Here is a 19,419-nt window from a genome sequence, read left to right on the forward strand (position 1 = left end):
TTGTACAGTCAACATTCTTTGATCAGTTAGTGCAATTAAGTTAGACAATAACTTTTTTAAAAAGCTAGAAAAAACCTTTCAGTTTGTTGACTCTGGGCTTCCCTGGTGAGTCAGATGGTAAAGAATCTACCTGCAATGCAGGAGACCTGGGTTCCATCCCTGAGTCAGGAAGGTCCCCTGGTGAAGGAAATGGCTACCCACTCCAGTATTCTGACCTAGAGAATTCCACAGACAGAGGAGCATGGCAGGCTACACAGTCCATGGGGTGGCAGAATTGGACATGACTGAGAGGCTTTCACTTTCATTTTGCAGACTTTAAAATATCTTTTTTTTTTTTTTTATAGACTCTAACCATTTATTTAACAAAAAGGAAATCTCTAACATCTAGCGTTTTTCTACATTTAAAATTTCAGGGAAAAGAGACTTGTGTTCTACAGTATATAATGGTTACAAAAGAGTTCATTATCAGCTTAGAATGGTTAAAACATTTTCTCTACTGATTAGGACTCAGCATTCTTTAGTGAAGTGAGGTGACATATCTCTTATGGAAAAAGTAGTTGTTTCTTGTCAGAGGAGATATATTACCAGCACAACCTTCCCTTCACTCAGGAAGGGACACAGACCTGTCCCTCGAGGATTTCTTTCACCAGCGACATAGGTGGGAGTCCATTTCGCTATTTCGATTCCCAAGTCAGGTATAAATCCTTTTCACTTAGGGAAGAACTCAAACATATATAAACTGAAGGGCGGAGGTTGCTTTTTCCATCTTCTCACACGACACTAAAAACTCAAGGTTTTCTTGGTGGTTTGGCTCACATGTTGATCACTGTGCATGGAGCTATCATTGGTGCAAGTGTTTTTTGAATGCTGTGTTCAAATGTTTTGAATGCTGTCTAGCACCCACAGGAGAGAACAGAGCACCCCCCTCCTCCAAAATTTGAATTTTCCTCTCGGAAACTCTGAAAGCCCACGATCACTTTTGCCTTGCAGGATCGGGGGGGCTCTATCCCCAGGTGCAAAGTACATTTTCCAGGTTTCTCCAGGGCGAAGGCAGGGTGGACGCCCTCGTTAAACCTGTGCCTGATGATGAAGAGCATCTGTCCAGTCTCAGCGTTTATAAACAGCAGCCTCTGGGTGGTGTAGTCCAGCAGGATGCCCACTCTGGCGGGACGCTCAGTCACGTGGACATCGCTCACGATGCCACTGTAGAAAAATGTGTATCTCTGTGGCTCAAAGCAGTGCATGTACCATGAGGTCTCTCCCTGTGCCAGGGCACCAGCCTGCACAGCTGAGCTGGAGCAGACGCCCAGTCGGTAAGCTGGGCAGTCTGTGACGGTGGTCACAAATATTTCTAAAAAACAATTCATGGGTTACAGAATTCATGACAGAAATGATAAAATACATATATATTTAAATTATATATGAAATAAATATATTATTTACTTTGAAACCACTTAAATGTATGTCAAATATAAATCATATATTAATAAGTTTATATATCAATACATAAAGTATACTAATATATAATTATACATTAATACGATAGTACATTAATGTATTTAATAATTTTGTTTTTAAGCTGTGTTGGAGTAATTTTTTTTAGCCATGCCACGTGGCTTGCGGGATCACAGGATCTTAGTTCCCCAACCAAGGACTGAACCTGTGACCCCTGCAGTGGAAGTGTGGAGCACTAACTGCTGGACTGCCGGGTTATTCTTGTTTTGTTTTCTGATAGCAGCTGCTGCTGCTGCTAAGTCGCTTCAGTCGTGTCCGACTCTGTGCGACCCCATAGACAGCAGCCCACCAGGCTCCCCCATCCCTGGGATTCTGAAAGGGTAAGGAGGTGTTATCTTGTAGTTTTGATCTGCATTTCCCTAATGATTAGTGCTGTTGAGCATCCTTTCATGTGCTTATTGGACATTTATGTATCTTCTTAGGAGAAATGTCTATTCAAGTTCTTTGCACATTTTAAAATTGTGTTGCTATGTTGAGTTTTGGTAGTTCTTTCTTGACATTCTAGGTGAAAAAATTGAAAAAGTGAAGGTGTTAGCCGCTCAGTGGTGTCCGACTTATATTCTAGGTAGTAATCCCTTATCAGATATGGGATTTGTAGAAATTTTCTCCCTTTCTGTGGGTTGCTTTTTATTCTGTTGATAGTGTCTTTGATGCACAGAATTTTAAAATATCATGAAGCCCAGTTTGTCTTTTTCTTTTGTTATCTGTGATTTTATGTCAAATCCAAGAAGTGATTGGCAAAATCTAATGTTGTGAAGCTTTTGTTGTGTTTTCTTCTAAGAGTGTTATTGTTTTAGGTCTTAATTTAGGTCTTTGATCTATTTACAGATAATTTTTGTGTGTGGTGTTAAGTAAGGGTCCCATATCATTCTTTTGCATGTAGATATCCAGTTTCCCCAGCTCTATTTGCTGAAGTTTGAACTTTCCACATTGACTGGCCTTGGCTCCCTTGTCAAAACTCATTTGACGATATATATGCTTTTGAACTGTGGTGCTGGAGAAGACTCTTGCAAATCCTTTGGACTGCAAGGAGATTCAACCAGTTCATCCTAAAGGAGACCAGTCCTGGGTGTTCATTGAAAGGACTGATGCTGAGGCTGAAACTCCAATACTTTGGCCACCTCATGCGAAGAGTTGACTCATTGAAAAAGCCCGATGCTGGGAGGGATTGGGGGCAGGAGGAGAAGGGGACGACAGAGGATGAGATGGCTGGATGGCATCACCGACTGGATGGCCATGAGTTTGGGTGAACTCCGGGAGTTGGTGATGGCCAGGGAGGCCTGGCGTGCTGCGATTCATGGGGTCGCAGAGTTGGACATGACTGAGCTACTGAACTGATGAGGGTTTATTTCTGGGCTCTCTATTCTATTCCACTGGTCTAAATGTGTGTCTTCATGCCAGTGCCACACTGTTTTGATTACTGTTGCTTATAATATAGCTTGGAATCAGGGTGCGTAATACCTCCAGCTTTATTCTTCTAAACGGTGCTTTGGACATCTTTTGTAGTTCCTTACAAATGTTAGGATTATTTGTTCTAGCTCTTTGAAAAAAATGCCATTGGTATTTTGATAAGGGATTATATAGATCACTTTGGATATACTGACACTTTAACAATATTAAGTTTTTGAATCCATAAACATACAATCTGTTTCCATTTGTCTTCAACAGTGTTTTGTAGTTTTCACTGAGCATATCTTTCACCTTCTTGGTTAATTTCTAAGTATTTATTTTTTGATGCTATAATGAATGGAATTCTGTAATTTTCTTTCATAGTGTTCAGTTAATGTATAAATGCAAATGACTTTAGTGTTGATTTTGTATCGTTACTTTGCTGAATTCATTTATCACAACAGCTTGTGTTGAATCTTTGGGACTTTTTACATATAAGATTGTATCTGCTGAGGCAATTTTACCTCTTCCAATTTGCATGCCTCTAATTCTTGCCTAACTGCCCTGGCTAGAACTTCCAGTACTATGTTGAATAGGGGTGGCAGAGTGGGCATCCTTGGCTTTTTTTTTTTTTTTTAGTAAAAAAGCCTTCAGTCTTTCACTGTCAGTCTTTACTCTCTACTGTGATTTTACTTGCATGACTGATTTTTCATATTTTGATGTCCTTTTAAAAACTGAAGTGCAGTTGTTATCCAATGTTACCTGTGTACAATACAGTGATTCACAATTTTTAAGTTATACCCCATAGTTATTATAAAATATTGGCTATATTCCTCATGTTGTACAATGTATCTATTTTATACCTCATAATTTGTATCTCTTACCCACCCCTATATTGCCCTCCTTCCTTCTCTTGCCACTGGTAATCATTCGTTTAAATTTTTTGTGATACTCACTAGTTGTATTCCACATAACTGGTATCATACAGTATATGTCCCTTGTTTCACTTAGCAAATGGTCTAGTATCCCATTGTATATATAATACATCTTCTGTATCCATTCCCACTACTGATTTTTTTGTTGAATTCCAGGCACTGTGAATTTTGTTATTATTATATCCTTTAAGAATTTTAAGCTTTGGTCAGATTCAATCTTGCTATTAAGGCTGTACTCTTCTGAAGGCTCTACTCATTCCCTATTACAAGGTTTTCTCCAACCTAGTAAGAATTTAAACTATTTCAAGGCCACTGTAAATCCAGTCTACTACTTTCACTGGTTTTTCTGTGAACTCTATAGTTTTACCGGACACAGAAATACTCAGCCAGACTCAACTACACCTCTACACATCTCTGGGAACTATTTCTGTAAAGCTTCATTTTCTAGTACTCTGTTCTACAACTTCTAGCCACTCAGTGTATCTGAACCTTTGATCCTTATCTTAATTCAGCAATATTGATGGAAAAGCTATTAATCTGTACCTTTAAAAAGCTCAATAAACTTAAAAAGTGATCTACACCTGAGATACATTATAGTCAAAACCATCAAAACACAAGAAATTTTAAAGTGGGAAGTGAACAACTTCAGCAACATCGTTTCACATTTGCTTGATTTCAAGAAAAATGTGAATACACAAAAATGCATCCATCTGAATCAAACTGCCCCATGACACACGAAACTGCACACACACCTCAAAAAAACTGAGACATTAACCTTTATAAGCCAAACTCGACACATTCAGTGTTGCAACCTAGGTTTCATATAACCCTCCTTCTACTACTTTGCAATGCCATTAGCTCCAACAGCCACTTCAATTTTCTGGTGTTTTTTCAAGTGGCATGTAAATGTAATTCTTAACCAATTACTGTTTGTTAAACTATTTGATCAGGTTCCTTTTGTGTTGTTGATGAAGTCTTGGGGTTGTCTCCAACCACATTTCTTCTCTAAGCCCTGTGGTTTCTATTGCACTATTTTGCGTACCAAGATTTTTAAGGATACATCGTATTATAGAACTGACTTCTATGGTAAAATGTCAATAGTTGGAGGGTATAGGGTGTTCACACTGTTCTGTAAACTGTTTTTTAATGAAAAGCTAGGGTGGGAATTCCCTGCCTGTCTAGTGGTTAGGACTCAGTGATTTCACTGCTATGGGCCTGAGTTCCCTGGTCTGGCAATTAAGATCCCACAAGCCACGGGGTGTGGCCAAAAAAATAAAAATGAGAGTGAAAAAATTTATAGTACTCAAGAGGAAAAAAGTATGCAAAACCTTTGTCTCAATTAGGATAGTCATCATTCCTATTTCAAAGCATACCTCTTAAATATTTAACAGGATAATTTTCCTTTCATTGCTTTACAATTATCTAACTGAATCAGACCACTATTTTTGAGTTTTGTCATTTGGCCTTTCAGTGACAAAGCACCACCACTGCTTCCGAAAACATTAACTTTATAAATTTTATAAACTTGTAAAACCCAATCAAACCCTAAATAGTGGCTTAATTTACATCAAACTTAATGACTAACATTTGTCTTGTTAGCATTCCTTTTACAAATTTTTAAACATATTTAGATATACAGGTATAGCCTAAGACACAGACACACATAAGGGTGCTGAATAACTCTTAGAAGTTCCAATATGAAAAATTCTGGCTCAAGTATTTTGACTTAAAAGTGTTTACATTATACAACATTCAGTTTTATGGCAGCTATAAAATGATTCTTTTCCAACAGCAAGGTCCTAATACCCACTAAAAAGAGAAATAATTACTGAATTATTAAATTCCAGACTATCCAAAGACTTATCTAAATTTACCACTTATCAGATTAGTCATTTTAATTAACTACTGGAGTTATCAGATACAAAGGAACTTCATACTGATTGGCTGAAGTTCTCCAAAACCTTTAGGAGTCCCCCCCTCCATCCACTGCTTTCATAATACTCTTTATATATAATACAAAAGATGATGAGAGTAATCACGGATTTAAGGCTCAATTTGTGATCCACCTTAAAGGTCTGGCCTTTATCCAAAGGCAATCAAAAGCCATGAAAGCGTTTATAAAGGAGTGCTTGACAAGTTAAAAAAAGACCACTAAGCTATATATAGAATGTGTGCCAAGTTGACTAGATGGTGACTAAAACAAGGACAGAACTAGTTAAATTTTATAATACTCTTGGTGTAAGACTAAGATGTTTTAAACCACTGAGAAAAGACTTACTTATACAAACAAAATTTGCTACATATATGCATATTTTTATTTTTAGAAGGAATCCCAATTAACACAACAGTGGTTCTTAGAAAATGGGATAAGAATGAGAAAAACTTTCATTGTTCACTCTTTCTGTACTGTTAACTTTTCAAACAGCATATGTATTACTGAAAATGGTGGGTTATCAGGCTGATGAGCATATTGGGCCATTTTTCCTTCTCAATACTTCTATCAATAAACACAAAACTGGAGACTTCCCTGGCAGTCCAGTGTTTAAGATTTTTTGCTGCCCATACAGGGAGTGTGGGTTTGATCCCTGGTCGGGGAAGTAAGATCCCACGTGCCATGCAGCCAAAAAAGAGAACAACAACAAAAAACCACAACCTAACACAAAACTTAAGAGTACCCAGCATTAAGTCCTTCAGACTTTAACAGGCAAATGTTAGCTCCTTTTTTCTCTCCTCACAGATTTCTAGTCAATCAGAAATAACAGAATTTAGGAGAGAGTGGGAATAATGCAGAGTATAGAGCAATAAATTAATCTGCTTTTTGAAACCATGTGTTTAATATTTTCATTAAACTGTGTCAATATAATTTCAAGCAAATGCCAACTGGAAGACCAGGCCCAGAAATTCATAACAATCTTCCAAAGGAATGCCAAGGTGCTCTTCCACTCCAGCTGCACCATTAGTGGCCATGATGGTGCCAGTCAGACAATGTTAACCAGATTACCGAGTGTTTACCTGAAAAGAGAAAAATTTGAAAACCTGTAAGGACACAATTTTAAGGATGGAAGATCTTTAAGGTGGTTATCCAAACTTCCCTATTTTTATAGGTGGGAAAATACTAGACATATGAACTGTTTTCACCCTCGTGACTAGCAAACTAACAACATTTACTGCTCCCACCCCAATTCCTCAAAAATATGCCTTTCTGCCCTTGTAGGAAATTCACAACCTGTATATACTTACCACATCATCAATCTTCAGAATGCTCCGGACAGTTTCAGTTGCTAGAGTCAGTGCACTGACTGAAACCAACAGAGGCTGGACAACCAGTTCCTCCAGTATGTTGGAAATACCACCCTGCAAACCAGTACAAGTTGCTTTTAGTATTTGTAATGATACACATTACCAACTACACTGTTACCAGTAAACCTCAAAGCCTTTCAAACTTAGTTTTCCTGTAGTCTAGTCAAGAGTCAGGTACTCTCTACTAAGCATTTCCCCAAGTTATAGGCTGTTTTTCAACTAAAATCTGGAAAAACTGAATTAACGCTAGACTCTCCCAATCTGAACTCCAAAACAATTCTTTGTATCTTTTAAAATTCCTGGCAAAAATTAAGTAGATGATATAGTTATTAAAAATTTTAAGATTTTTTTTGCTATATACCTGGAACTTGTTGTTGAGTTGCTCAGTCTTGTCTGACTCTTTGAGACCCCATGGACTATAGCCTACCAGGTTCCTGTGTCCATGGGATTTTTCCAGGCAAGCATACTGAAGTGGGTTGTCATTTCCTTCATCAGGGGATCTTCCCAACCCAGGGATTGAACCCATGTCTCCTGCATAGGCAGGCAGATTTTTTTACCGCTGAGCCACCAGGGAAGCCCTCAAAACTAACACTCTAAATCAAGTATCTCAATTAAAGAAAAAAGTAATGAAATTTAAATCATCTGATTCCTAATTCTGAATTTGGCCAAGTCTAGTCTACCTGGTCCTTCACATCATTCTCGCTTTCCACTTTTAGATTCTTCCTGCCACTATTCCCTCACCTTTATCCTAGGATTACTGCTGATGTCTTAATAGGCAATCCTGTCTCCATTCTTCCCTCCTTAAAATGCTCTTTCCATCACCTTAGGTCTCTTGGTTTAAACAAATACACAAAAACTCGCAACTACTGGAATTAAAAAACAAACAAACACCCAGCCACCCCACCCATTCATCAACAACTCAAGGGACTCTTCATTCTAGCTTTTATCCAATCTTTCCAATCTTAAAGTCCATTATATGATCAACACATCACCTCTGCTCTAGACAAAAATGAATTAACTTTTTTGGTCCCTCTTACCTATAAATCACTGCTTCCCCATTTGACACTTTTTTATCCCCTACCAAAGTTGCAGCTTCCTAAAACTTTCCCTAACCAGGTAGTGCCCTCGAATTCTACCTGCTTCTACCTTAAAAAAAAAAAAAAAAAAAAATCACCTTGTATTGTCCATTTTTTCCCATTACATGTTACCTGTCTTCTCAATAAAAGGAGACGTTAATAAAACAATACAACAGGAGAAATCACTACTGTTCTATGTGTTTACCCTATGTAACTACACCAGGCTGGTGCTCACAATAGCAGCAATGGTTAACTATACACCAGGTGTCTTTGTTAAGAACTTTCTACTTAGTGACTTCCCTGGTGGCTCAAATGGTAAAGCATCTGCCTACAATGCAGGAGACCCAAGTTCAATTCCTGGGTTGGGAAGATCCTCTGGGGAAGGAAATGGCAACCCACTCCAGTACGCTTGCCTGGAAAATCCCATGGACAGAGAAGTGTGGTAGGCTATAGTCCATGGGGTTGCAGAGTCGGACACGACTGAGCGACTTCACTTTCACTTTAAACTTTAATCCTCACAGGCCTATGAGGGAACTATAATAATCCCTGTTTTTACAACCAAGAAAACGGAAGCACAGATTTAAAGTTGTACAATCATAAAATGGCAGGGTTAATGAACAAAATACTATTTCTCACTTAAGGCATCATCTTCATTTTCACTCATTAGCATACATTAACTAACCTGCAGGTTTTGTATCCAAATTGAAGGTTACTCTATTTTTAATTACAAAGCCTTTTTCATTCCACAGACAATTATGAAGCTTTCAGTATTTTTTATTAATCAACATTTTCTGCAGTAACCAAAGTTTAAATTACTACCTTTCGGACATTAATGCCTGTAGTTTTTTCTCCCTGAGCATGCCGGTTTCTTAGTTCTGTTACAGTAGAAATGGGATTCAGGCCAGCGTTTTCAGCTAGTGTAGATGGAATGACTTCCATAGCATCTGCAAAAGCACGAATGCAGTAGGATTCCATACCACTCAATGTTCGTGAGTATTCAGTTAACCGTAGGGCCAACTCTATTTCTGGAGCACCACCTCCTGCAATAAGAGCTCTGAAATTCACAAGTGTATTTTTAGTTTATTTTATCCGACAGAAATAATAATTTATTTAAAAGCTTTTTAAAGTTTTAATAATACTAAAAATCTTTAAAATTTAAAATCTTAATGATCAAAATACGGCAAAACGTTACTTAGTAATATTACCTCTTCTTCACTAAACAGCGAATAACACAGAGAGCATCATGGATAGAGCGCTCAGCTTCTTCAATCACCAATTTGTTAGAACCACGAACAACAATTGTAACTGTTTTTCCAGGGCTTGCACAGCCTGTAATCTTTAGTAAACAAACTCTGGAATTAGGTTATTTGAAGGATTAAAAAAAAAACCCAAATCCCAAGCAAATAGAAACTTAATTTTAATAGTTACCTTGATCAGTTTGCCAGAACCATTTAAGCTGACCTCCTCAGCTAACTCAGCAGATCCCAGCATGTCAGCAGTGAACTGGTCAACATGAGCAACTGGTTTGGTTCCAATCGTCTGGAATAACAGTCACATTCACAAACTCAGACGTCTGACTAGTGAACATTTTCACATATACAGATATTAAGAATATTTTACCTTACAAATGAATTCAATGTCTTCTCTTTCAATATCCTTTACCACCATTATCTTCATTTTGTTCAGGAAATGCAATGCAAGATCACTAAGAGCATCTCTAAAATACAGAAACAGTGATTATGTCAATACTGGTTTGGAACAGAAATTCTGCTATTTAACTCCTTAGGGTTTTCCGTAATTTTACTATCGTTTAAATGGCCAATTATTTAGTTATTTGTGAAAGGAGATGCTTTAAATAGCTTGACCAAGTTTATGAGCTCAAAATTCTTAAATAAGATTTCTAAAGGATAATATTTAAAATGTATTCCAATAGCACTTGTAAAACACACAAAAGCAATTGTCATCATTCTTCTGATACACTGGAGTGGGTTGCCATTTCCTTCTCCAATGCATGAAAGTAAAAAGTGAGAGTGAAGTCGCTCAGTTGTGTCTGACTCTTAGTGACCCCATGGACTACAGCCTACCAGGCTCCTCTGTCCATGGGATTTTCCAGGCAAGAGTACTGGAGTCAGGTGCCATTGCCTTCTCCATCAAATTATGTTTAAGACCCCACAAATTTACACGTTTACACAAACTATCTGAATGACCCCTGCACCCCAACAACCCTGATACTGAAGGGTAGATATCAGTATCCTTGTTTTACAGATAAGTAAACTGAGTTTTGAAAGCAATTTACTACAAGTTACTAGCTATTACGTAACTTGAATTTAGAACCAGGTACTCCAACTCTTCAACAAGGTGTCTATATCAAGAGATCCACAATACTTTCTGGCATAACATATAGAGTACATGAGAATGTGTCTACACTGAAACATCAGTTTCTTCAAAAAGGCATCAGTTCAAACTTTGGAGAATTCTTTCAATCCGTGGACTATCCAACATTCCCCCCAAAAGAACTTGCTAAAATTTCAAGACAAACTATTGCATGGCCCTTTAAATAAAGAACTTCCCTGGTGGCTCAGACGGTAAAGCATCTGCCTTCAATTTCAAGGTTGGGAAGATCTCCTGGAGAAGGAAATGGCAACCCACTCCAGTATTCTTGCCTGGAAAAATCCCATGGACGGAGGAATCTGGTAGCCTATAGTCCATGCGATCGCAGAGTTGGAGACGACTGAGCAACTTCACTTTAAATAAATACCTCTAAAATTTTAGCTATATTACGTACCTTTTTACTTGATAGTAAGGATCTTGGTCAAGAAGGACATATATCCCACACTTAAATTATCATTAACAAGAAGGGAACTCACTTTAGATCATTTACCAGAATACAACAATGGCCTAAAATGCAAATCTGTTCCAGATTTCTAGTGGTTTAATACACCCCTAATGCTTCTTAAAAACTGCTAGAAGGGATCCAAAATCAATTATTGTTAAGAGATGAACAAAATAAAATGCCCTATACCTTAGAATAGACTTCTGTATGAGAAGAACATTACATCCTGTTTTTTTAATTTGCTTCACTAAATTTAGAATATAAGCTCTCTCTTCTCTTAGCACTCGATCCATTTGAACATAGTCAGAAACCACTATTTGATTGTCCATCTGTTCAGAAAAAGAACATATTAATAATTTGGATTTTAAGAGTTCTTAAGCAAAAAACGAGAATTTTAATGAAAATATTATGCACAATATAAATCCAACGAAAATCACATCAAACTAGATATTACATAGACACACACAGAAAAAGTCTAGAAAAATGAATATACATGAAATATAACTCAGGTTTTATATTTTTATCTATACACCTTACTGGTATTTTTTACAATGTTTTGGAAATCATTAAATGTAAAAATGATCATCCTATTTCATGGATATGTCAATTCTCCTCATAAAAACTTACATGTTACTGAAATAACTTCAATTGCATCTCTTTTACTCTATAGTTAAAAAACATTGATATGCTGAAAGCAATTACTAAAGACAAGTACTATAATATTTAAGACCTATAAAAGAACACTGACTTTTATATGGGTTAAAATTTGGGAAACAAACGACTCAACCTATATGCTAATACAATATGAAATGAGAGCAAACCTGAAATCAGGTGACAAAGATCAGCCACTCCTTCAGGGAATAGTACTTATCACTAAGAGATTTAATGTGTTAAATTAAAAAATCACCTTTTTGGAATAAAAACAATAAGCTGGTTTAAAGTTCTACTAGGCAAACATAAAGACAAAGATCTGGAAATCCCTCTTACACATAGCCTAGTTTTACTGTTTCATACATATCCTTATGACTGTCTTCATTTGAGAAGTCAATGCTCAGTTTCAATAAACAGCCAACTGAAATTAAATTTATCACATGTGGCATCCAATATTTTATACATTTGTCTTGATTTTACTAATTATTTTTAAATCCTTGCTTTCTATCACTAGTATTAATATCAGCATTTTCTATTTTTATAATAATCAGCAAAAATCTTTGTTATTAGAAAGTCAAACACCTAAGGAATCATTTGGTTTTACTTACATCTGTTTTGGGAGCAGATAAGCAGAACTGAATAAGCCCAATCTTAGCCTTTTCAACTCTGGTTATGCCAGAATTTGCTACCTTTTGAGTAAGAACCAGACCTTCCACCAACTCACAATCATCAATTGTCCCACTAAGAAAAAAGAAAATGAAGAGACAGTTCAGAGGGGAGGGAGATCTCCAAGTTTAACAGACTGAAAACAGATAAAAAATCATCAGTCTGATAAAATGTGCTTCAACCTCACTCATATTTATTAATGGCCCATTCCTGAACCTCTCTGATCACACTACTGCTCTGCCATCACTAGGGAATAAAAACTAATTCTTCAAACTTCCACATTAATATCAGCTGTCATGAAAACAAAACAACTAAACTTATGTGACTTTCATCTACATTTTTCATTTAACTATTTTTCAAACAGCTTATGTTTACTTTGAAAATTATTTTTTATTAAAGTTATAATTAGAGATGCTTACCCAAGCTTCTTAACTATTTTAATATCTCTAAGATCTACACTAGTAGCTGTGGCTGGGTCAATCACTTTCATCACTGCATCTACACTCATTGGAGAAAGGAGACTTGAATACTGAGACACAACCTAGTATTAAAAAGAAAAAAAGTTAGTGTCATAAAATGTTGTAACAGAGAAAGTCCCAGTTCTTTAATGATAAAGATATTAAGAGAAGTAATCTCAATTACTTTTTTGAGTGGGGTGGAGAACAAGGGTCAGACACAACTGAGGTGATTTAGCACACACATGGAGTACATGTAAGAAAACATTACATATAAACTATCTTTTCCACTCAAGTTTGACTGTCACCATATAAAAATATATGTTTGCATTCCTCTTTTATTAATAGTCAGGACTGACTAGATTACCTAGTAATTCAACAGGAAATCCAAAAGAACAATTTTATGCTGAGGTTTCATACTTAAACTGAATTTATGATCAGATGTTATATATGTGCACCCCTATTACTGAGGGGCTGATAAAAATAGGTAATGGTTAGAACATAGTGAGCATGAATTCTATGTCATGCAGTAGCTTTAACACTTTACATTCATATACTCAATCTTCCAATGAAAAACCTAAAACATACAGCTTAATTAAGTGGAGCTGGCACTGAACCCAAGCAGTCTAAGCTCTATGACCAATGCTTATAACCATTACGATATTCTGTCTAAATTAGTTCTGGGGACATTTACCAACACTATTACTTAATGTCACTAATACGATCTAGATTTCCACTTAACATTTAAATAATACTGATGAAAAGGAAAAAGAATGGAGTGGGCATGTGACACACAACATAACAGAATAGGTGACATGAGCTTCTAAGACACTGAAAATAACATTAATGCTTTATATTTGATTAAAAAAAAAAAATAGCAACATGGTTAAGAGATGGACCATGATGGGCAGCCCTATCTGGGGTTCAAGTCTCATCTCTACCTCTCATTAGTGGGTCTTGGATAAGTTATTTAACTTCACTTTCTTTTCCCATCTGTAAAATCAACTTACCTAAAAGCCTTGATGTGAGTTAATTTTACTTGAACTAATTCAGTTATGCAAATTAGTTAGTTACCCACTCTTGAGAGTTAATATTTATGAACTATACAGCATGAAAAACCACAGCATCAAAAACCACAGAATAAGAGCTGCAGTTCCTGATGAACTTAACTGTACTTTTACAATGATCGCATTGTGCTTGTCTCACCTTTGAGTTCAATGAAGTGGCCGCACTATTTAACAAAGTTTCTCTGTCACTCAGTTCCACAGGTCGAGACATGTCAGTCAAGATTTCAATGCCCTTTTCCAAAGCCTTCTGGAATGACTCAGAAATGATGGTGGGATGAATCCCTGTCATTTGTGAAAGGGTAGTTAATTTAATAACAACAGATAAACTTCATACTTGACATGACTTAAAATTTCTTTGTTCATTACAACATCAATGCAGTCAAATTTTAAATTATTCTTAATAATGGTTCAAATAACTTTAACTGCTAATATGTCTAATAATTTATTTCTATTTAATTTGAAATAGATAAATTACATATTATGTGATACTTAAAACTAAAACCATTTTTTTACTTTACAAAGATTCTATAAATCTGCATCATAGTAAGTGACTGAGGAATCACAACTACATTTAGGCAGTATGTACCAAGACAAGAATCCTTACTTTCTCTCCGAAATCACAGTTCTCATCTATAGCCTGTTTAGTACCACCACCAACCAGTCATTTCTTAAAAGCAAAATTTTATGAAGTTCCATTCAAAACAAAGTAGGAAAGCCAGGGGTGGGGTGGGGTGGGGGGAGATCCAGAAGCAAAAAAAAAAAGTTTTTAATTCACATGATAAACATAGCAAAATTAGCTGTTTCAAATTAAATTGTTAATCTCATATTACTTAATAACTTTTGCCTTTCTTCAGTAATAAAGCATGTCTTATGTCCTACCCACCTTTCTGAAGAAGCTTGGTACAGGAATCCAAAAGAGAGCCAGCAATAATGACCACTGATGTGGTGCCATCTCCTGCTTCTATATCCTGAGCCTTGGACAGCTCCACCAGCTGGGTGAACAGAACATGTCAAGTCGCTCAGTAAGAACTGGTTCATGAGAACCCAGTAACATCTTACCATCAGTGAGATTCACATCATGTTCACTTATAGATTTTGATTATCAGCACTATAAGAGTCAATATACTTTTCTTCTGATTTTTTGTCCACCTTGGTTTAATTTAAAAATGATGACCTATATATTTGTGGCATGCAAAATTCTACTTACACACTTTATAAGAAGCTATATTATGATTTATAGTTCAGACTACGGGTTGTTTTTTCTTGCCACTACTTAAAAGAACTAGGGGCATTCTGTATATTGAGAAGCTATAAAGTGCAGGATTCAGATGAGAGGAGATTGTTAGTTTGAAATCCTTGGCCAAGTTTATCTAAACTGACCCTGCATGAAGCACAACCTGACTCATTTTCAGTCACCTTTACCTAATCAAAAGGGATTTTTTAACAGGAATTTCTAAGGAATTTGTTTTTGCTGATAGTTTGACTCCTCACTTGACACTAGAATCACCATTATGATTTGTAGTTGAATTAAAAATTATTTTTAAAAATAAATATCATGGGAAGTTTAAACACAAGATTTATTTTGCAAACAATTAAAATTCTACTTTCAGCTAACACCCACTGAATAATTGGTACAAATTTTTTTTCAACAGTACAATTTTTTTCTCTCTTCTTTATATGTGAGGCACGTTGCTGTGGAAAAGGAGAATTATGTTTTATTATGATTTTCAACAAAGACCATAATGCTAGGGATACAACATATCCTAAAAATATGCCTGATTAGCATAAAAAAGAAAAACTTTCACCATGTTTAAACTTACCATGTGATCAAATAAAACAAATTTAACTGTTTACCGAATATCAAATAACATACTTAAAGAAAACCAAAAAACTCTCACCTAAAAATTACACTTACCATTCTGGCTGCTGGATGTAACACCTGCATTTGTTTCAGAATGGTGGCACCATCATTTGTAATGGTCACATCACCTTTTCCATCTTGAATCTGCATAGTTTTTTAAAGGTTGTTATTTCAAAAATTTTTTTTTCTTTATCCAGTATTAATGTGAAACCCTAAAAGCTCTACTAATTTTAATACTTCTTGTACAGAAGTTAATTTATGTTTGCATAATGCTTAATTTCAAATTGTTTTCCCTTACCCTGGTGTCATGATTAAGAACATGCAGTAATAGTCCCAGTTTACAAGTGAAATACCTGGGTTTTTTCCTACTTAAAAGTGAAGGAACTAAGACACTAAAAAAGGGATACAAAAGATATTATAAAGAATCACCATAAAATATGAATTATAACTAGGTCCCGTTCATCCCAAAGTAATCTACCCCTTTCTGAACTCTCAAAGACTTTCTATCACTTTACTTTTTAAACAGCACATCTTAACCCTCTAGAGAGCTTGCAGTAGGCACAGTAGTACTCAATAAGTAATGGATGATTGAGCCTTTTACCATTTTATCCATTCCTTTTGGTCCGAGGCTTGTTCTAATGGCATCAGCAACAGCTGTAAATGTGGGGGGGAAAAAAGAAACCAAGACTCTTTAACGAGCAAAGCATTTCTTCTACCGGCAAATCATCATTTTGTCCTTATTAAAACATGGTGCATAACAATTCACTGTTTGCTAAAGAAAATTCTATACCTAAAAATCTACTGAACACAGAAATATTTTACTCCTTTAACTGTATGACACTTCACTTTTTGTTGCTAACGTCACTATACGTAGCATTTGTACCCTGCACATATGGTAGAATAAATTTTGAAGTCACCTAATCCTCCTATAAATATCAATATAACTTAAGTCATGTGCTCTCAATGAGGACTGCATTACCTTCCCCATTTTCTGAAACAAAACAAGCAGCAATAACAGGACAAGCTAGATCTCCTAGTATATTCTACAGCCCTATTTGCTTTTGTATATTCCACAACTAGAATAATGCTTTCAGTAGGTTGTGTTAACAATACATAATCTTAAAAAGATTATAAGAAAATATTTGGTATAGTTTAAAAAATATTCTACTTAATTATTTCATAATTGGGGGCTGCATTTCCTAATTATTCAGCCATAATTAATTACTCTTTCAGGTGATTTTAGTGGACCCACATGGCAACGATGCTACAAGGAGACCAATTCACTTTAAGAACACCCCTACAGTCATCTACAGGAAGCCTCTAGAAAGGCACACTATTCAAAAAATAAAATTTTTGCTGACCACCTCCTCAAAAGTGAAGTCTAACATACTATGTAGTACACAGTATTATCTGTTAAAAGACTTGTGCTGAATAGTACTAGAACTACCACAACTACTTGTGTGTGTGTGTTGTTTTGACATTGTCAACCAAAGAGAAAACTGGCTCCATGAATTACACTAAAGATGCATCTGGCAACAGCTTTTTCCCACCAGTCTGTAGGGTTCTGTTTGACTTGGACAGTCTAGTATGTTCCAGGAGCTCTCTTCACTTCAGATGTAAGGGTCAGGTTTACAAGTAAGTGGCCTTTTCTTCCTATATGCATTCCTCTCTTGTCCAATTTCAATTCTCTGTGCAGAGATGTTTCCAAATTTGCCGAAGTAAACATCCCATCCTGTTACCTTGTTTGTTGAAAATCTACCATATTCTATAGCTTTTCCAGCCCCCCAACATGGCACCAGAATTTACCTAACACCTTGTTTCTAATGAAATAAATCTAAGCTTCAGTTATGGTCTCTAGATAACTATCAAACAACTTTGATTTCCTGGTAAAGACTCTCTTGAACTTTCAAACGACTCCTAAATTTATCATGTAGTCATTCTGACATCCTCAACTCATTTAAGCCTGAACCAGAACCTATTCTCTCGTCTTCCACCATCCTTCCTTCAGTGTACCTGGTTTTTCCCAGCAGTAGCAGCACCAGCAGCACCATACCCTCAGTCCCCTGGACAGATAACCTCAAATATCTTTAAGGCTGTACTCTATGTATACATATATATATACACCTGGCTCCTCATATGCTTTCTTATTTAAGCCTTACAGCAACCCTCCAAGGTAGCTATTATTTCATTATATTGAAAAACAATCTGTAGCTGAGGGAGTCGTGTTAAACCCTTTCCAGAACAACAACAAAGGACACCAGGCCTTTAAGATCGGGCCCCACTCTACCTTTCCGATCTCCCCTCTCATTTCTTCCGGCACCTGATGCTCTAACCCAAATGAACTACTCCCTGTACTCAAACACATAACGGGCAAGAACTCTAAGCCCCTGTTCTCACTTTTGCTTCTAGACTCTTCACATTCAACCCGACGTCTCTTAATCTTCACAAATTTTTTTTAAGCGAACTTTTCCATCCTCAACTTTATAGGGAAGAAAACCTTGGTTAAAGGTCACAAAGGCACGAAGTAACGTAACTGAACGAAACCCAGGACTTCTTGAATTCCACCAAAAGCCAAACTCTTCTCCATTTGCTGGCTGTACGTGCAGAGAGGATATCAAAGCTCAACGCAGCCTCGTAATTACTCTCAAACAAGGTGGGTCGGTCGGTTTCCCACCCCCCGAGTACAATGGACCCCGCCCCAATTTAAGGCGCGGAGAGTTTACCCGAATTCAATAGCTGCCCCCAGAAAAGTATTTCCCTATTTTAATAAAAACAAAAAGACTGTAGAGTATCATACAAACATTATAAGAGTAGACCGCTGCATAAGGGCCCCGGCTGCTTTCTTAAGTATGATGAAAGCAGCACGCTCCGGGACGGAAAATTATGGGCGTCTAAGACGCAGAATGGGGCCAGTCCAAAGGCTTCCATACTCGGGGTCGGGAATAACGGCAGGAAGGAGGAACCCTGCACTAGCTTATTCTATGAGAGGCCCAAAGCGGATCAATGAACGAACAGCCCACCCAAGGCTGGGGGTGAGAGTGCAAGTCAGGCCCGGCGGGCCGCGGCTCAAGCCGGGGAGCAATACCTTTGGCTGCGGAGATGTTGCTGAAGCGGATTTGGGCCGGCTTATCGCGGTCCTGATAGGCGCTCTTCCCGCGGCCGCCGGCAGCCCCGGCAGCCCCGACAGCCCCGGCGGGCGGCCCGGTCCGGGGTGCTACGTTCTCGGGCATGGCAACCTTGGATGGGTCTGTGTGAGCTTGGGAAGGACGGATGGACGCGGATTGAGGCTGACCAGGGAGCAACCGTAAGCGCCCACCGCCTTCACGAACCTTCCAGAAAGCGGCGCCGGCGCCGGGAGGAGGAGGAGCCGGAGAAGGGGTCCTTCCTGGAGGCGCGGCGCGGCCGTGACGTCACAGACTGCCCGCCGCGCGCCGGGTGAGGGGGCCAGCGCCGAGGAGCTGGGGGCTGGCCGGGGCTCTTGGGCCGGGGTCATTTGGGCCGGGGGCGCGCTGAGTGAGCTCGAGGGAGGCAGAAAGGCCCACCTGCCATTGTAAAGGCTGGTGTCGGGACACCACATCTCCCCACTAACCCCTCCTCGGGCCTGAGGACCCCTCTGTTAACTGTAGTTGGAAGAGTCACTCCCTGGTGGGTGGGGTTTTTGCCGGCGGTAG

General features: G+C 37.7%; 1 protein-coding gene across 1 annotated transcript; it reads right to left on the reverse strand.

Annotated features, from left to right (window-relative positions):
- Positions 1–6,131: 6,131 nt before the first annotated feature.
- CCT4 (chaperonin containing TCP1 subunit 4) lies at positions 6,132–19,156 on the reverse strand. Its single transcript, XM_061432748.1, has 14 exons — positions 18,834–19,156; positions 16,350–16,402; positions 15,803–15,892; positions 14,771–14,879; positions 14,027–14,169; positions 12,785–12,906; positions 12,308–12,440; positions 11,238–11,377; positions 9,836–9,932; positions 9,644–9,754; positions 9,421–9,551; positions 9,035–9,269; positions 7,080–7,193; positions 6,132–6,851 (listed from the first exon to the last, which is right to left on the reverse strand). The coding sequence occupies exons 1-14, from the start codon at positions 18,976–18,978 to the stop codon at positions 6,837–6,839; spliced, it is 1,638 nt and encodes a 545-aa protein (XP_061288732.1). The 5' UTR covers positions 18,979–19,156; the 3' UTR covers positions 6,132–6,836.
- Between the last annotated feature and the right edge of the window lie 263 nt (positions 19,157–19,419).

Source organism: Bos javanicus, chromosome 11 (assembly GCF_032452875.1).
Source record: "Bos javanicus breed banteng chromosome 11, ARS-OSU_banteng_1.0, whole genome shotgun sequence".
NCBI classification, from domain to species: Eukaryota; Metazoa; Chordata; class Mammalia; order Artiodactyla; family Bovidae; genus Bos; species Bos javanicus.